This window comes from Odocoileus virginianus, chromosome 5, assembly GCF_023699985.2.
Source record: "Odocoileus virginianus isolate 20LAN1187 ecotype Illinois chromosome 5, Ovbor_1.2, whole genome shotgun sequence".
In the NCBI taxonomy this organism is placed as follows: Eukaryota; Metazoa; Chordata; class Mammalia; order Artiodactyla; family Cervidae; genus Odocoileus; species Odocoileus virginianus.
In genome coordinates, this window is record NC_069678.1 from 59488479 (window position 1) to 59508259 (window position 19781).

Consider the following 19781-nt stretch of genomic DNA (forward strand, 5'->3'; position numbering starts at 1 on the left):
AGGGACAGAGAACGCTCTGCCTTGAGTGGCAATCAACTGTCCTATTAGAGACCATCAACTGTAAGGGAAGTACTTTCTCAAAATTGAGCTGACATCTGTCTTCATACAATTTTTATGCAGAGGGCCTTCATTCTGCTCTCCAGAACAACAAAGGACACATACTCTTCCTTACATACATATCGAAGCCAGCAAGAGTCATCAACCACCTCCCACCCCAATCTAGAATACTCTTCTACACGCTAAACGGTTTCCCCATTAAAAGTTTCAGACCCTAAAGGCTTGCTCACCTTCCTCTGATGCTCATGGGGTTATCCAGGCAGCATTCTCTTTAAGTACAGTGATTAGAACTGAACACAACCCACTAGATGTCTGAGTAGCTAGACTCTAAAAGAGGCACACAGTTAAGGTCTGGTTCATGTATTATCATGCACCATGCTCTGTTTATTTCTGTGAAAATCTTGTCTCCTCAAGCAGGGTGTGTATATCCTCCTGGACAGGTATAATGGTTGTCATGGTGTAATGCAAATATTATGGGATTTAGAGTTTCAAAACCTATAAAATCTTAGCTCCATCACATATAGTAATAATCATGATAGCTAGATTATCGAGCACTTTAAATGTGTTAGGTATTGTTAAAAATGTTTTGTCCTTCAGTTAGTCTTCACAATAACCCAGTGAGGTAGGTAATATTACCCCCACTTTCCAGATAAGGAAACTGAGGCACAGAGAAGTTAATTTGCCCTGGATCATACACTTTGATAAGTGACAGAGCCAGGACTCAAACCCAGATAATCTGGCTGCAGAATTTTCATCACTATGCTGAACTTATACTTTAAAAATCACATTAACATTTTTAACACATTAAATGAGCACATCCATTGCCATACAGAAAACACGTTTATCAACATTGTAAGGGAATACTTCTCAGTGCTCTGTGATAACCTAAATGGGAAGGAAATAAAAAAAAAGAGGGGCTATATATTGGGTTGGCCAAGGAGTTCATTCAGGTTTCCTGTAATACAGAAATATATGCATAGCTGATTCACTCTGCTATTAGTAGAAACTAACATAACATTGTAAAGCAAGTATATGCCAATAAAAATAAATAAAAAAATTAATTTGGGGTGATCTGCTGACCTAGATTTGCATTAATAATCTCATGATGATTTCGATTTATTATAAAATAACAATTAGTAGGAGAAAAGTAGAAGGAGAAAAATATTGTAGTTTTGGCTTCTGAATGTGTCAGCACATGTGCGTGCACACACACACAGAGACACATGTGCCTTGTTCATTGAAATTCATCCTGGAAGATTTTCAAGCAAGTGACCATCTAACTAGCTTAACTCTAGCATGCAAATAATTCCATTTCTCTTTGGGAAAATTAAAATAAGAAATTTTCCACTAATTGGTTTTGGGTAACATTCATTGGTAATAAGGGGGGGCCTTTGAGTATTTCAAACACAAAACAATATTAGAAGCTGACAGTGGCTCAGAGTAAGACTTCAGAGTTTGTGAATTAAGAACTTGAAAAAAAATAAAGAACTCGAGACGTTGCCCTTTAATGTCTGTTTGGCAAATATGTCAGCCACCTCTGGTGCGATTAGGACTAGATCTCTCTGACAGAAGAGGTTAAGGATTCTTTTCACCGGTTAGAAATAGCAAGTCCCATTTAGGAACTGCTTCCATGACAGCATAAGGGTAAGCATCAGATTCTGATAGGAGGAAGACACTGCAATCATTTATCAAAATGATTAAACAAGCCTTCGGCTGCCTTGTTTTCCAATTGTCCAATGTTGCTTATAGGCTCCCTGAGTGGCTCAGCGGTAGAGAATTCACCTGCCAATGCACGAGATGTAGGTTTGATCCTTGGGTCTGGGAAGATCCTCTGGAGAAGGAAATGGCAATCCACTTCAGTATTCCTGCTTGGGAAATTTCATAGACAGAGGACCCTGGTAGGCTACAGTCCATGGGGTTGCAAAGTGTCAGACATGACTTAGCGACTAAACAGCAATAACAACAATGTTGCTCATGCACAGGATTAAATGACTATTTATGACATTTCTTTCCAGTTTAAATTCATATTGTATGATACAGAAATTTAAGATGTACTCCAAGGATAAAATGAAATTAAAAAAAAAAAAACCACTGGTTAACTTCTGTCCAATCGTTTGAATGCATTTTCAGATGCTTTCTATCAGTTGATACATGGAAACACTGACAGATTTGGAATTTGAGGACTACAGAAACCAACTCTCATACAGATAATTCTGGGTTTATTATCACACAAACAATAAGTAGCAGAATTGGAAATGAAAGATCTCCTGGTTTCCTCATATGTAATAACGGGGGAAATAACTCTTGCTACACTTGATTTTTCTCACAATTAAATGAACTCCCAAATGTAAGGTGTCCATCACGCTGACTGGCTTTTACTTAGCTCTGAGCCATGCTTGTTGGGTTCATTATTTACTCATCATACATGGCACTGTCCCAGGCACATGAGTTTTCCATAAATCCTAGAGGTTTTAGTCAATCAGTGGGTCTTCTATGGCTGCAGTGGTGCACTCTGATGGGCTCTAGGTCATCACTGCCCGTCTTCTCATGAAGCGGTAACTGAGAGCAAGGCTCTGGGTTCCTGCCTGAAGTTTCCTTGAAAAATGTGAACTTAGTAACCCTTGAGAAGGAAGGTGAATATGAAGTACCTGAAATCAGAGCAGACAGGCTGTAGGGGGTACTCCACAACCAGCCAAGAGGGGGCTGCATGCCGCCCCCTGGGTGGAACTCCCTCCACTCCACCACATATTTCTGCACAGCAGGGGCAGATTTCTCTGGAGGTGTCCATGTCACCATGAGCTTGTCCATGCCTTCTGACTTTGCAAAGACCTGTTGAGGAGCCAGCAACTCTTTATAGGGAAAGGTGGGGGGGAAAAAAAACAAAATCACAGTGGACACAGATATAAAAAACAACCACCCAACCCAGCAAAGTTGCAGCAAGAACCGATCTCTTTTAACGGACTTCAGGTTCACAGATTTTGTTCAACCAGCTTCTCAGTTCTTGGAGAACAGGCATCAGTGCCAGGACCCTGTGTAGTGTTATTTATGGAACTATTTCCCCTTCATCTTCCATTTCACTTTCCATTTCTGTGTCCCCAAAGGTACCTGCTCTAGTGATCTATAATATGCATCCTTCTAATCTACCTCCCCGGAGAAGGCAATGGCACCCCACTCCACTACTCTTGCCTGGAAAATCCCATGGACGGAGGAGCCTGGTGGGCTGCAGTCCATGGGGTCGCTAAGAGTCGGACACAACTAAGCGACTTCACTTTCATTTTTCACTTTCATGCGTTGGAGAAGGAAATGGCAACCCACTCCAGTATTCTTGCCTGGAGAATCCCAGGGAGGGGGGAGCCTGGTGGGCTGCTGTCTATGGGGTCGCACAGAGTCGGGCACGACTGAAGTGACTTAGCAGCAGCAATCTACCTCCTATATGTTTATTTACATATATGTGTGTCCTTGAGAATTAGCATTGCTTTCAGTTCGTGTGTCGTATTTTCATGAAACACATTTGCAGTAAATCTAGTGCTTTTCCTAACTTCCATTTTCCCACTCAACAATATGTTTCTAGGATACATCTATTCTGCTGCTATATGAAAATCAAGCTCATTCCTTCAGATTACTGGCTCAACACTTTCTTTGTGCAGTCTCCAAGTGACAAGCAATAGTTTTCTTCAAACTTTTTGTCAACACAAACAAGGATGCAATGAACCTTCTCTTGCATGTCCTTGTGTATGCCTGTCTAAGAGTGTCTCTCTCATCCTCTTACACTGTTGGTAAGAATGTAAATTGGTGTAGCCACTGTGGAGAACAGTACAGAGGTTCCTTAAAAAACTAAAAATAAAGCTACCATATGACCCAGCAATCCCACTCCTGGGCAAAGATCTAGAGAAAACCATAATTTGAAAGGATTTGTGTACTCAGATATTCATTGCCGTACTATTTACAATAGCCAGGACATGGAAGCAACCTCAATGTCTACTGACAGATGAATGGATAAAGAAGATGTGGCATGTATATACAACAGAATATTACTCAGCCATAAAAAAGGAACGAAATAATGCCATTTGCAGTGACATGGTTGGACCTAGAGATTGTCATACAGAATGAAGTAAGTCAAAAAGAGAAAGACAAATATCATATAATATCACTTATATGTGGAATCTAGAAAAATGGTTCGCATGAACTTATTTGCAAATCAGAAATAGAGTCATAGATTAGAAAACAAATTTATGCTCACCAAGGAGGAGGGACGGGATGAACTGGTAGACTGGGATTAACATATACACACTACTATATATACAATAGATGGCTAATAAGAACCTATTGTATAGCACAGGGAACTATACTCAATGTTTTGTGATGACCTAAATGAGAAGGAAATCTAACAGAAGAGTATTGCTCAGTCGCTAAGTCGTCTCTGACTCTTTGTGACCCCATGGACTGCAGCATGCCATGCTTCCCTGTCCTTCACTATCTCCCAGAGTTTGCTCAAACTCATGTACATTGAGACAGTGATGCCATACAACCATCTCATCCTCTGTTGCCCTCTTTTCCTCTTGTCCTCAATCTTTCCCAGCATCAGATGGTCAAAGAATTGGAGTTTCAGCTTCAGCATCAGCCTTCCAATGAATATTCAGGGTTGATTTCTTTAGGAGTGACTGGTTTGACCTCCTTGTTGTCCAAGGGATTCTCAAGAGTCTTCTCCAGCACAATTTAAAAGCATCAATTCTTTGGCACTCAGCCTTCTTTACGGTCCAATTCTCACATCCATACATGACTATTAGAAAAACCATAGCCTTGACAATATGGACCTTTTTCAGTAAAGCGATGTCTCCACTTTTTAATATACTGTCTAAGTTTGTCATAGCCTTTCTTTCAAGGAGCAAGCGTCTTTTAATTTCATGACTGCAGTAACTGTTCACAGTGATTTTGGAGCCTAAAAAAATAAAATCTGCCCCTGTTTCCACTTTTTCCCCATCTATTTGCTATGAAGTAATGGGACCAGGTGCCATGATCTTAGTATTTTGAATGTTGAATTTTAAGCAGCTTTTCCACTCTCCTCTTTCACTTTCATCAAGAGGCTCTTTAGTTCCTGTTCGTTTTCTGCCTTTAGGGTAGTGTCATCTGCATATCTGAGGCTGTTGGATTTTCTCCTGGCACACTTGATTCCAGCTTGTGATTCATCCAACTCAGCATTGTGCATGATGTACTCTGCTTATAAGTTAAATAAGCAGGGTGACAATATACTGTCATGACTCTTTTCCCAAATTTGAACCAGTGTGGAGTGGATATACATATATGTATTATATGACTGATTCACTTTGCTATACAGAAACTAACACAACATTGCAGAGCAACTACAGTTTTTTAAAATAGACTCTCTCTCTACATATAAATGCACACAATTTCTCAATTATAAACTAAATTCACCCATTTCCCTAAATGTGGTCAGACTGATCTCTAAAACAGTAATCAGTTGACCCTCCAACAAGAAAAGCATGAGAGTTCTCATTTCCCCACCAACACTTGGTATTTTCTTTCTCATTTTCCCAAGCTGGCACATGTAAGGCAGTATTCAATTGTGGTTTTATTGTTGTTTTCTGATTTCTTACGAGGCTGAGCTCTTCACATATTATGAGCTGTCTGACTTTCCCCTTCTCATACCTCACTCATTTTTTTTTCTGTTGTATTTCCTGTCTTCTTCCTGATTTGCAGAAATAACTTTTGTATTCTAGATATTAATCACTTGTTAGTTTTCAACACTAAAAATATCTCACTGAAGTCTTTCAAGTCTCTGTTAATTTTATGATGTGTTTGTTTAACATAAACACTTACTTTGATGTGGATAAATTCACCACAGTTTGTGTATTTTGAGTTTTGTTTATAAAATCCTTCCATTCTGGGGTCACAAAGATACCTGACTACATTTCCTCCCATTTGCTTTTGGTTTTATTTAATACCTTTCACATTTAGGTTTTTAATTCAAATCTAGCTAAAGGGTCTGTGTGTGTGTGTTTTGTTTTTTTTTTTTTTTTTTAAAGGAAATAAGCCTTATTATTTTTTCCACAAAACAGGTCAATTTGTCCAAATGTGGTACGACCCCTGCCACACACTAAGCTCCACATATTCATGGGTTTGTGTGTGGATCAGTTTCTTCACCAGAACACACTGGTCACATTACAAGGCTCTGTGACACCTGACTATTTGGTAGTTAAAGTCCCTCCTCATTTTGCTCTTCTTTTTTTCAAAGTGATCTTGGGTATTCATGAAACTTTATTCTTCCATATAGCTCTTACAATCAGTTTATGAGAGTCCTCAAAAATTTCAGCTGGTATTTTTATTGGGATTATATTAAATTTACAGCTCAGTTCAGGGAGAACTCATATTGTTACAATGTTAAGTTGTCCCATTTATAAATATGATGTTTCTTTGAAGCTGTTTGGGTCTCTTTTGATATCTTTTAATGGAGTTTCAAAAATTCCTCCTTAAAGTTTTAATGTGCTTTTTATGGTTAATCCCTAGACACATTATACTATTAGTTTGCTATTTAAATGGCATCTTATTTTCTACTTCTTTTCCACTATGAATTTGTGTGTGTTATTCTTATTCTAGCTGACCTGCTAAACTCTCTAATTAGTTCTCATAATTTGTCTATGGCCTTTGTTAAATTTTCCATGTAATAATCTTGTTAGCTGTACTTAACAATCTCTTCTTTCCAATCTTTGAACTAAATCTCCTTTTTTTTAAATCTTGTTGCTAATTTTAAAAAGAATGTTCATACATATCTTTATTAAGATGATGCTTGCTGCATGTTTTTGGTAGAAAGTCTTTAAAAAGCTAAAAAGTTTTCCTTTTTTTATAGCTTTCAAATAGGTTTTATTTTTATAAAATACTATTTATTTACTAAAAATTTTGTTTTATTAAATACATTTCTATATCTGTTAAGAACATATCCCTCTTTTCTCCTTCAGTATTAAAGTATTGAATTACATTGATAGACTTTTCTGATATTGATCCATCTTTGTATTCTTGAGGGCAACCCTGCTTGATCATTCTGCACTCATTATCTTTTCTTATTTCTTCTTAAAATAGACTTTATTTTTTAAAGCAGTTTTAAGTTCAAAGCAAAATTGAGTGAGAGGTACAGACATTTTCCACACACCCCTGACCCCATACATGCATCACTTCCCCCATTATTGACATCCTGCACCAGAGCAGTACATTCTGTAAGATTCTTGATAAATATTTTCAAATATTCTCCCCTTTCATTCATGTTTTCTCTTACTGGGGCTCCTTTTAGGCAATTATCATTACTTATTCTTTCAATGTCTTAAGTCTTCTCATTTTTCAAACTCTTTTTCCTCTTTGATGACTTTTAAGTTTCTCACCCAATCTTCCCCTCACGCATTCACTCTTCAGATAAGTCCTTTCTGCTATCCAACCCATTGGGTGAGTTCTTTATTTCAACAACTGAACTTTTCATATTGAATCTCTATTTGGGGCTATTCCACAACTACTTGTTTCTGATTTGTGTTCCCAGTATCCTCTCTATCTTTCTAAGGATACTTACTATGCTTACTCTAAACTCTGATTTATTCAATTATTTCTGGTTGCACTGGGTGTTTGTTACAGTGAGCACGCTTTCTCTAGTAGCAGTGAGCAGGGGGCTGCTCTTAGTAGCAGTGAAGGGCTTCTCTCCTGCCGCGAAGCAGGGTCTCTAGGCACACGGCTTACAGCCTCACTACAGGGCTTTAGTCATTACAGCACATGAGCTCAGTGGTTGTGGCGCATGGGCTTTAGTTGCTCCACAGCATGTGGAATCTTCCTGGACCAGGGATTAAACCCATGTCCCCTGCATTGGGAGGAGGATTCTTATCCACTGGACCACCAGGGAAGCGCTTATTCTAAACTCTTGCTCTTTCTGTTGTGTTGATTATGCGTCCTACCATACAAGTAGTCCCACTTGGTGCCTTTCCTTCCCAGAACTGTGCCCCTCAGATTTCTCCTAATTTTCTCCTTTGGGGTCATGTTTTATTTTCTTGGATTGATCAGCAGCCTTGACCTTTGTTTTTCTATGGGGGGGTGGGGTGGGGGGAGTAATGAAACCTTAGTCAGAGCTTGTGCTCCTCCAGGTAAGCTTAGGTGAGGAGAAGGAGCTTTTCAGAGTGGAGAGCCAGAGAGCCCATAGTGATGCACCTTGAGCTCTGCTTGTCACCCGGCTCTTGGGAGGTGTACCTGGCAGCTCCAGAACCTGCCCATGCCTCTGTGGCTGACACTGCTCTTCATGGGGGAGTGGGGCTGTCATTCTCTTCTATAACTGCCAGGCCATGTGGTGGGGGGCAGGAGAATATCTCAGGCACTCTTCGTTAGGTTCCAAGGCTTCCTCGTAGTTATTCTGCCCTGCCCACCAGACTTTCCTGCCCCACAGTAAAAAATACCTGGGTAAAAATGCCAAGTAAAATACCATAGTAAAAATACCAAGGCAATAAGGAGAAGAGAAAGGAGTGCAACAAGCCAGTGCCACCGCAATCCTTTCCATTCCTCACTATTTCCCATTCACAGGTACTCAGGCATCCTGTCCTTTTCTCTCCTGTGGCATCTTTGGGTGGGTTTGGTACCTCTGTGTTAGCTACCTTGCCAGGAACTGGAATTCCCCAGCCCTGGTTCTTTGTCTTCATTTGCCTTGGTATCTTGTTTTCTGGCTATGCCACAAATTTGTTTTTGTTTTGGAGAATAAAAAGTATTCATTCAGTAAATATGTATTGAGCACGTAGGGTTTGAAAGGCTCTTTGCCAGATGATGGGCGAACATAGTCAATGAGCTCTTCTAACCACTGCTCTCATTGCAATTAGCTAAGTAAATCAACTTGGCATTGCCCAGTCTCTGAGTCACCACACTTGCCAGGAACCAGTCTGAATTTTCTCCCCATTGTGTTTGCCAGGGCATGCCCTCATTTTTAGAACTTGGCTAACAACTCATTTCTGTGACACCTTTCAAAATTATTCTTCAGCCTTTATCATTCAAATTCCCTCTCTATTTTCATTAAGAACATCTGAACAGAGTTATGAAGTTCATAAGGTATTTGGAAAAAGTGCCCACCTGACAGGTGGCCTGGTTTTTCAGTCCAGCTTTGCCACTAATTGGATGTATGATCTTGGCTAAGTTACTTCACCTCCTGGGGTCTCAGTCTCTGACATCTGTGTGGGCCTCTATGGTTGTGCTAGCTTCTGACTCTGGCCATAATTTCCAAAATTCCTGAGCACAGGGATAAGTCTGAAATATTAAATGTGTTTTATTTGTTGACCAACAACAATCTGTTTAGCACACATGCAGGTCAGTTCAGTCGCTCAGTCGTGTCCAACTCTTTGTGACCCCATGAACCTCAGCACACCAGGCCTCCCTGTCCATCACCAACTCCCGGAGTCCACCCAAACCCATTCAGTTTTCATCATAAACCAACAAAATCATTCTCATACTTCTTGATATTGAATGCTCTGGCATATGCCTTTTACAACAAAGTTGTCCCTGCTTCCTCAAAATCAATATAATTCTGCCTCTTGGGGCACTATTTTTCTTGGGAAGAAAGTTATTTCTGTGAGTTGTGTGAACTACACTGAAAGAGAAGCAGCAAAAGTACATGGTACACTATTCTTACAGATCACGCAGAATTTGAGACACGAGAGCTCCCCGATGGGGAATTTGCAAATCTGACCTCCAGGTCTCCCTAGGATGCTTGACTACTTTATTGGATGGCTCAGGTGTGGCCTTAAGAGAGGCAATAGGGGCTTAAGATTTCTAGGACCAGGACCCTTTTAGCTACAGCCCAGGTCTAGAGAACTGTTCCAATGTCTTACTTTACCACCCCTCCACATTTCTCTATTTTGAGCCTCATCCTTATTGACACTCCTTCATTCTGACAGGGGGAATTGTGCCTCTTATGTCTTTTTGGCTTCTGGATCCATCATCTTTCAGCTCCTCAGGAACTTCATTCCCTTAATTATCCCCTTCCCCTTTCTTGTCAACTCTTTCCCACCCTGGTTCTTCTTTTCAACTTCTATGCCTGCTCAGATCTTACTTTAAAACAAACCTCGCCTGCATCCCTGCACTCCTTTGCCTGGCTAACACCAACATGTCTCTCCATTCTCGGTTCACACGAAGCCTCCCCTCCATGCCCACGCTTCAACTTTTCTCTGCTCCCAGAGTGCCCTGTGCACATCTCTCGTCTCACATATATCCTGTACTGCAGTTTATTTTTTTTATATGATCGCCCCTGCCACTGGACAAAATCTAACTGTACTTTTTACCTATTGCTGAACTCTAGATACCTTATATAGTAATCTCAATAAATTTTTGTTGAATCAATAATGCAGAGGCCGACTCTAAGATAACGAATGTGTCATGTTGAAAAGCTGTTTTCAAATCTAAGTAAAGAAACTGGAATGGGCCCAGAAAATTCAAGACGCTTATATCCTCAAGACCCATCTGCAGTGAGGTTTAAAGAAGTAAGGTATTTTGACATACTACTTTTTAACTAGAGCAAGATACTAAACAGTGGTAAGATCTCAATTTTCCCCTACAGGATCCCTTTTAAAAATTACATATACAGTACTTATTCAATGAAGAAGCAAATTTGAGTATAAAAATCACCTGTGATACCACAATGTAGATATGACTTCTGTTAATATTTCCATGTACATTCTTCTACACTTCTTTACTGTGCTAAAATGTCTATTTGTGTAAATACATATTTTAAATGTACATATATTACATTATACCATGTATACTTTTGAAAGCCTACATTTTCACTCATCATGTGCATCTTTCCACACCACTAAAAACACAGCTACAATATCACTTTTATGCTGGAGTGGGATTAAGGTAGGTGAGGGTCATGATATATATAACCAATCCATCCTCTATTATAAAATTTTAGGTTGTTTGTAGTGTTTCATTATTTCAAAACCATTTCAACAAAAAAAGTTTACATTTTGTTTAAGCTCATGCCTTATTATTTGCTGAAGATGCATTTTTAATGGTACAGTTTCCTGGTCAAAAGATATATTCATATTTGAAGTTTTTTATGTTACAAACTGCCAAATTTCTCTTCAGAAAGTTGTACCAATTCATGAGCTTCCCCAGTGGCTCAACAGTAAAGAAAGTTGTACCAATTCACACAAAAGTGGCTTTTCCCCACACTCTCACCAGTATAGGTTATGCTGATGCTACTTACTCTTTTTCATTTTGATTTGATTGCTAAGGTTTTTCTTTGAAAACTTACATCTCATTGATTGCTAGTTAGGCTGAACATAGTTTTATATCTTTATTGTTCCTTTTATTTATTTTTAAAAAAAATGTTTGTTTATTTATTTATTTGACTGCCCAGGTCTTAGCTGCAGCATGCAGGATATTTTAGTTGCAGCATGCAGGATCTTTTAGTTGCAGCATGTGGGATCAAGTTCCCTGACCAGGGGTCAAACCCTGGCCCCTTGCATTGGAAGAGTGGAGTCTTAGCCAAGAAGACCATGAGACTTGGAAGTCCCTATTCCTTTTATTTTATATTTATTTTTGAGTTTCCTGTTCATATTCCATTATCTCCTATTTATTTGAAAAGTTACATCTATTTGCCAAAAATCTATCATATACTTTTCCTAAATTGCTCTTTGCATTTTAAAGCCTTATTTACAGTGTTTGGGTTTTTTAAAAAAATTCTTACTTTACTATGCGTAAAGTTTAAGCTCTTTTCCCACAGGTAATCTATCTTTTCCTTCAGGTTTCTTCTTAGATGCCTTCCCCACATGAGGCAGAGATTACCAGTTACCTACCAAATACCCTCTCCTCATCTTCTCTAGCAAGAGAACAACGTGTTTCTGAGTCTCTTTTGTAGTTGGTTGTGACCAGGTGACAGTGGCAGCGGGCACAGAAGGAAGGAGGCTGGAGTCCTCATGTGTATAGCTATCACACCAGCCCTGGGCTGTCTACCTTCAAACTTCTCCTCCATAAGAGAATAAGTAAGTCACTATAGTCAAGCCTCTAGAAAGAGCAACTCTTACTCCTAAAAGCAATTCCTAACTCATATGCTGACCCAAGGTTATATCAATATTTATATATATTTTTATCTACTATATTATCTCTACCTTTATAGATATATGACTGAAAAGACTTATAACCAAGATCCAACAATAGTATATATAAGATGATAATTCTTGGTAGAGGCTTCTTCAAAATAATAATTGCTAGGCTTCCCTGGTGGCTCAGCTGGTAAAGAATCCGCCTGCAATGCAGGAGACCCCGGTTCAATTCCTGGGTCAGGAAGATGTGCTGGAGAAGGGACAGGCGACCCACTCTAGTACTTGGGCTTCCCTGGTGGCTCAGCTGGTAAAGAATCTGTCTGAAATGTGAGAGAACTGGGTTCAATCCCTAGGTTGGGAAGATTCCCTGGAGAAGGGAACAGCTACCCACTCCAGTATTCTGGCCTGGAGAATTCCATGGACTGCAAAGAGTTGGACACGACTGAGTGGCTTTCACTTTCAGACCCCCATGTAGATAAACTGTTACACTGAATTTTAAGGAAGAATCTAATTATAAAGTTTTATTCTATCAGGCAGTTTTTGAAAAAGTTAGGCCAACAATTCTTGATTAAAGTACTTTTATAATACAGATCTTGAAAATAGTTTTAGTATCTATTTTCTTCACTAATTATCAGCTTTAATCCTGACAAGTTAGTTTTCAGAGGATGTGACTATAAAATATGTCTAGCTAGTTGGGAGGTTTTCAGTGTAGATAATTGGATACATATTTAAATTTGAATAATAAAGAGCTATCATATAGCAATATTGTACTATAGTTCCTTACAGCCAGAATTTCATTTTAATACTATTGGTTTTAAAACATGTTTTGACTATAGGTATGCTTTTTCTAGAACTTGACAACATATATTACTCTTGCTCATGGAAAAATTAGCCAGATATTAGTGTTCAATTAAATGTAATGAATATTTACTTAACTAATATTTATTGTTTATATGTGTGTGCATGCTCTCAGCCATGTTCGACTTTTTGTGACCCCATGGATTCCAGTCCACCAGTCTCCTCTGTTCATGGGACTTCCCAAGCAAGAATACTTGGGTTTCCATTTCCTACTCCAGGGGATCTTCCTGACCCAGGGGTTGAACCTGTGCCTCTTGCATTGGCAGGGGGTTCTTTACCAGCTGAGTGACCAGGGAAACCCCAAACACCTTTTATGTATTCATTAGTCTCTGTATTTAAACTCACAATGACCTGCAATTCAGGTAATATAATCCCTAGTTTAGAGAGGGGGAAATTGAAGCTCAGAGGTGTTAATTCATTTGGACACTCACTGGCTAAAATGAAATTTCAGACAGCCTCTGAAACCTGTTAATTTCAAAGTCTAAACTCCTATGCTACTCATTCCAGGCCCTGAACTGGGTCTGAATGAGATAAGAGATTAGGAAGACAATTTCCTACAAGCAATATTAAAGAAAATTTGGTACTTACCCGTCCCACACAGATCCGTTATGTTAATACGAGTGGGCAGGGAACTGCCTTTTGAGTTAGCTGCAGACACAGCCACAGCCCAGTTCCCAGTTCTAGGAATGACCCAGGTCCAGGAGGTGTGTTCTGTGATGTTCTGTAGTGTGATTTCCCCTCCTGCCACCTCCTGTAAGGTCACTTGATAGTGGAGGATTTTTCCTCTTGCTTCCAATAGACTCAGATTCTGCAACAAAACACATTTACTTACTGTGTACTCTCAGACAAGGTCACTGGAGGCTCTACGCTAGGACCTCATGACTGCCTGCAGCAGGCAGCTACACTAGAGTGACCTTTTTATTTACATCTTTTCGTTTCTTCCACCACACACTTTTACGCTCCACCAAGCCCCATCACTTAAAGAAAAAAAATCAGTTAACATTTTTTAAAAGTTAATTCTTAAAGAATTGTTTGGGAACAATCCCAGAAAGTAAGCAGAAAACTAATTCTTTGTATTGTAATTCTGTTAGGACAAGGACCATGAGAAACAGAAGCACTGGAAATGGAGAGTTGCCCAAGTCTGTGTTGGCAGTGCTTGTCCATGCCTAGTGTAGGGAGAGAAGGGCATTGCTCACCAGACTAAAGCATCAGTTTTCTTGGCAAGGCTCTTCCTTCCATGGGGTGTGTGGTGGCCTCAAGACGCTGAAAGACACACCTTAGGGTTGGCAAATGCCCCTTTCTAGGGTTTCCTGCTCCTAAGCCATCTTTTAATAATTTGGTATTCTATGTCTTTTATCTGTCAGGAGACGGTGGGTTAACATGAATATCTGGTTCATTTAGAATTTGTTTCTTCCACTTTAAGTGAAAAAACTGGCCTTCTGATTATAATTTGGCTTCTGAAATAATTACCATGCTGTGAGAGGATGCTCCTATCTGCTGACTCAGGCCTTCTGGTTGGCCCAACAGCTGCAATTCTCACTATAAATTAATGCATGAACATCTAGCTTTTTAATATTTCAGGCTATGGGAGTTTGAATGATGCAGGTCATGTCCTAGGTGCCTTTCTGGATCCACAAGGGCCAAGACTAGATCATAAAACATGGTCAAGGCAATGGGTGAATGCCATGTGGTTGGCGGCATTTTGGACTGCATGTTCAGCCTTTCCTTAGAAGACATCCTGTGTCCTGGCAAGAACCAACAAAGTTTTTTTGGGGCAAGTGTCCATCACAGCTGATCTTGTGTGGATTAAAACAAGTGAGAACATTGTGATATTCTGAAATGTTATTAATAAACATGCCCTTTGCCACAGAAGAAAAAACCAAAATAAATTAAAGCAAAAGCTGGGTAGGGAAGACCATTTCCTCAGCTCTCTCACTCCATCCTTCCCTACCTGTCTCTTCGGTAGCTCCAGTGGGAGCACTGTCACCCCTATCGCATGCACCCCCACCCAAATGTATTTCCCAAGAGTTGGTGCTCACAAAGCTCCCATTCTTGCCAGGGACCCAGGAGGCAAATAGAGAAACAGCCTCTATTATGGCCCTCTTACTGTCCTTCACAGACACCTTGGCAATCTCATGCAATCCAATTCAAGTCCTCCTGGGTCCAACAAACCTACACAGTGACTGCTGTGGAAATCTATCTGATCCCAGTGATCTGGTAAACAGAGGTGTGGGTTGGAAAGATGAGTGAAGGAGGGCAGCGAAGGGCCTAGACCTATCTTGCATTTTCTCTTCATATCCCATATTTTCGAGCTGCAAATATCATTGAGAATGTGAAGATAGAGCCAACAAGTTAGACAAATGAACATGGTATCCCTTGATTTATGCTTCTATAAAATGTCAAACTCAAGTTTGGGGATAAAGGTTAACATCAATCAGTTAACTAATCTCCTTAACTAAACTGGAAAATGGACCTAACTTGTCTAGCAGGGTCCATAGAATAAAAGATTCAATGAGTTCAGTGAGCCAGTGGGGAAACAAGTATTTAGCCGGCAGGGCAGTCAGTCTCCTGTAGCACCTGAAAACAGTGTGATTAGGTTAGCTTAAACAATTAGCTAACATCAAGTTTGCAAATCATGTACATAATCCATAACCCGTGGATTACACCTGGCTCTGAAGGAATGGAATAACAACAGGATTAAATGCTGCAGTAATTATTCCAGTTATAATAATAGCTGGAATAGAATAATACCAGAAGAACAGAACTGGAGGGGATTCTCCAGATGAACAATTAATTCAGTGTTTCATTTTATCAACAGAGGAAACTAAGTCCCAGGGACACAAGATGATTTGCTTAAGGCCACTCAAGAGGCAGATGGAGGAGCTGAGAGTGGAATCAAGGGCTCCTGACCTCCGAACTCATGACCCCTCCACTCTGCCTCGCTACTGCTTCTATTGGCACGCCTGAGACAGTTGGTGAGTACAGGCACCATATTGCATAGTTGGGTCCTCAGTCACCCTTCTGGCCCAGAGTTGCAAAGCAGCGTCTGTAATTGTGCGGCTGTGGTATGCTCTGATGTGGAACATCAATAGTGGGCATAAGGTTGGTAATTTGGGGAGGGTGGAGATCCAGAATTCTTTCTCCAGAGCCGACAGGCTCTGAGTCAGAAGGGGACAAGTTCTGAAGTAAGAAGAACCTTGGCCTGAAAAGCCAGCTGGTTCTTTTCAGGTAAACTTATTTTTTCCTCTAGTGTTTTTTTGGGTGGGTGAGAAGGGGGAATCTATCATCTGTTGGGCCATACCATGAGTCAGGAGCTCTACAACGAGTGTCACGTTTATTCCTTCTAACTCCCCATTCTGATGAGGGTGCTAAAGCTCAAGAGGTTAAGAAATGAACTCGTCCCCACAGTAATGTGAGATTTTAGTGCGCCCTCTGGTGGATGTGAGAGATGAAGGTGATACTCATATTGAGCCTGAGGTCCCTGTAAACATCACAAAGACAAGGTACTTCTTGTCCCTTCTTGGACAGTGCTAAGAGCAGATTTCAGCCAGTGATATTACCTTCTTCTACTGGTAAGAATACACTAAAAGAAAAAGTTGTCCACTGCTTCTCTCCCTTCAGTTTTCTTTCTGCTCTGTCCTGTGGAAAATGACCTAAACTTAGTGAACTTAGCCTTTCTGACTTTGGTTTGTCCAAGAAGCAAGGAGTGAACAGCTCCCTTATAAACCATTATAATAATTCTGCTGTCTGAAAAGACTTTCAGAATCAAAAATAACTTGGTGAATGCAATCCAAGAAAGCACAAAGTCTGATGCATTTCATAATGCACTGCCCCGTTTCTGTTTTGAAGTGTATTATAGGAAAGGTGTTTCTGTGAATTGGTAAAGCATTTCCTCTTAGTACTTTAAAAAAACCTACTGTACTGACAATAAAGCAATATTTTACTTCTGAATTTCTCTTGAAGCAAAAAATAACTTTTTAAAAACTGTTAGAGTTTAGCCTATATCAGAGAAGAGAGCCTGTAATCAGGATCCCTTGGAAAGCTGGGGAGTTTGAACACTTACTAATCACAGCTTTATCTGTGAAGATTTTTTTTTTCCTTTTGGGTTCTGGAACACTGCTGACTTGGTTCTTGTTCTTAGGATAGATCTTTGACTTTTCTGTTCCACCACTTAGCAGCTGTGTGACCTTGGGCAAGCTATTTCAACTCTCTGAGCCTCAGTTTCCTCACATGTAAAATGAGGATAATTCTTTGTGCAGCACAGGCGTATTGGAGGATTCAATGACCTAAGGGAAGCAGACTGTTTCAAAAGAGTGTTTGGTGCATGACAGATGTGAAGAAACTTAGTGGGTACTCTTTACTCACTCTAATATAAAAATCATCACGATTGGCACTTTACCCTTATGGCCCTTCTATGAATCCTCTATTATTCTGAACCTGGCTTATACCACAGCTCTCTGTGGAAGTCTCACCAATATCATACAGTTGATTACAAAGTCTATACACCATCCGTGGGTTTAAGCCTGCATACCTCGATTTTTCAACTTACGACTGCCTTCAGCAGCCCTAGTTCAAAGTAAAGACAGTCTTCACCTGGAAGTTTTAAAAATCACTGTACTGGGAGTTTCTATCTGTGGATCTATTTTCCCCATTAGCCTGTCAGTTCATTTTTGCATCCGCAGTGTCATGCACAGTGTTTGCCTCCTAACAATGACCTTGCAAACACTTTTCACAACTCTGTCTTTAGTTTTCATATCAATCTCAATTAGTATATGCTATTATTATCTACATTGTGCTCATAAGGCGCAGAGAGGCTGAGCACCATGCTCAAGGACACACAGCCAGCAAGCGGGAAAGCTGGAACTTGAATCCAGGTAGCACAGCTGCTCTACCTGGAGGATAAAGTCTTAAACTGCTGTCATGCTGGCGCTTAGACATCCCCCGGGTGTTCTGTTACTCTGAACTGATTTACCTTCTGGCAGTTACTCTGGCATAATGATTTCTATCTTGTTTTACAGCTGGAAAACAGCAAAATAATGAAAACTTTTTAAGAGCAAGCTTTAACTCCCCTTGCATCTGTGTTTTCTATCTTCTGTTAATTGTCTGCTACTTACTCTTATCTTTGTCACTGACCACATTCTGCTATCCAACCCAAATTCCCTGCATGGCAGCTGGTATAGCATGCGTGACCAGCAAGCAAGGGAAAGCAACCTGTTCTGTCTGAAAGTATCTGCAGCAATTCTGTGCCAGCCTGTGTTGGGACAGGGCTGGGAAAGGGAAAGAGACAGAATTGAATACCGCAACAAAACTAATCTTCCCATCTGCTGCTTTTGCATTTAAATATTGATTCTGAGGTTGCATACCTCCTATAATTATATGAGGCTCCTGGCAGTCAATCTTTCCTGGGGATTTACAATAGACCTTTGTGCTGCATCAATATAAACCAGGTTACAAATAATACTTTCTACTTTTATTGAATCCCTTTCATGGGAGGAGGCCAAAGAATTCACGGCTTCAGTGCAATGTGATACAGGCTGGAACACTCTTCATTCACCAAAGACAAAGACGGAGAAAGAAACCAAGTGAATGTACTGAACAAGCTGCTTCTGGTCTCAACTGTCTTTCTGAAGCTGTGCTTCTGTTAACTAGTCTGGGGCTAGCTCTCTTCTCTTTCTCCTTGTCTTCTATGGTTTGAGCATGTATCTGCTGATACTTTTTAAGTTGACCTGTCTTTATACTTAGAAATGTCTCTTAATAGTAGGCTTCCCTGGTGGCTCAGATGGTAAAGACTCTCCTGCAATGCAGGATCCCTGGGTTAGGAGGATCCCCTGGAGAAGGAAATGACAACCCACTCCAGTAATCTTGCCTGGAGAATTCCATGAACAGAGGAGCCTGGCAGGCTACAGTCCATGGGGTTGCAAAGAGTCAGGCATGACTGAGCAACTGTCACTCATCACTCACTCATCAAATGAATTACTTCTTTTAACAAGTGAATACAAAGCACTCAATCCACAACCCCCCCCCCCCCACCCTGCCCACTTTCTTTCGGAAACAAGCATTTCCCCACTTCTCCTGTCCTGCTTGTCAAGGCTTAGGAACCTTGCTCACTACAGGAGGGGGCCCTGTAGCCTTTGAAATGGGGCTACCCTGACCCAGGATGCGGTGCCACCTGGAGGGTGAGCTCTTGGCTTCTGCGCCATACTGGCACTTAATAGACACGTGCATGCGTGCGTGCTCAGTCGCTTCCGTGGTGTCTGACTCTGTGCGACCCTATGGACTGTAGCCCACCAGGCTCCTCTGTCCCTGAGATTCTCCAGGCAAGAATACTGGAGTGAGTTGCCATGTCCTTCTCCTGGGGATCTTCCCAACCCGGGGATCTAAACCCTAGTCTTCTGCATTGGCAGGTGGATTCTTTACCACTGAGCCAACAGAGAAGCCCCAAGATAGCTCATTAGTAATTTTTAAATCGATTACATGTTGAAATGATAACATTCCCAATAAACCTGTGTTAAGTAATATGTATTATTAAAGTTAACTCCACCCATTTTCTTTAATGTCCTAAAATGTGGCTACGAGAAAGTTTGAAATTACACATACGGCTTGCATCTGTGGCTTGCTTTATACTGGGTTGGCCAAAAAATTTGTTCAGGTTTTGTGCCCTCTTATGCTGAATGAACTTTTTGGCCAACCCAATATTTCTATGGGATAGCACTTCACTAATGTGATTCTTTACGTGCCAAAGCCATGTCCCCCTGAGGTCTTCCTGGCAAATGTTCTCCCACCCTTGTCCTGACT

The 19781-nt window shown here is 40.5% G+C and overlaps 1 protein-coding gene across 3 annotated transcripts in view; it reads right to left on the reverse strand.

Moving 5' to 3' along the window:
• The window catches only part of IL12RB2 (interleukin 12 receptor subunit beta 2), an 88296-nt gene that overhangs the window by 31152 nt on the left and 37363 nt on the right, over window positions 1–19781 (reverse strand). For all 3 annotated transcript variants that reach the window (XM_070467973.1, XM_070467971.1, XM_070467972.1), the window contains exons 9-10: window positions 13575–13794; window positions 2706–2906 (exon numbers count right to left, since the gene is read on the reverse strand). In XM_070467973.1, coding sequence (XP_070324074.1) covers window positions 2706–2906; window positions 13575–13794 — 421 coding nt within the window. The remainder of the gene's footprint in view (window positions 1–2705; window positions 2907–13574; window positions 13795–19781) is intronic.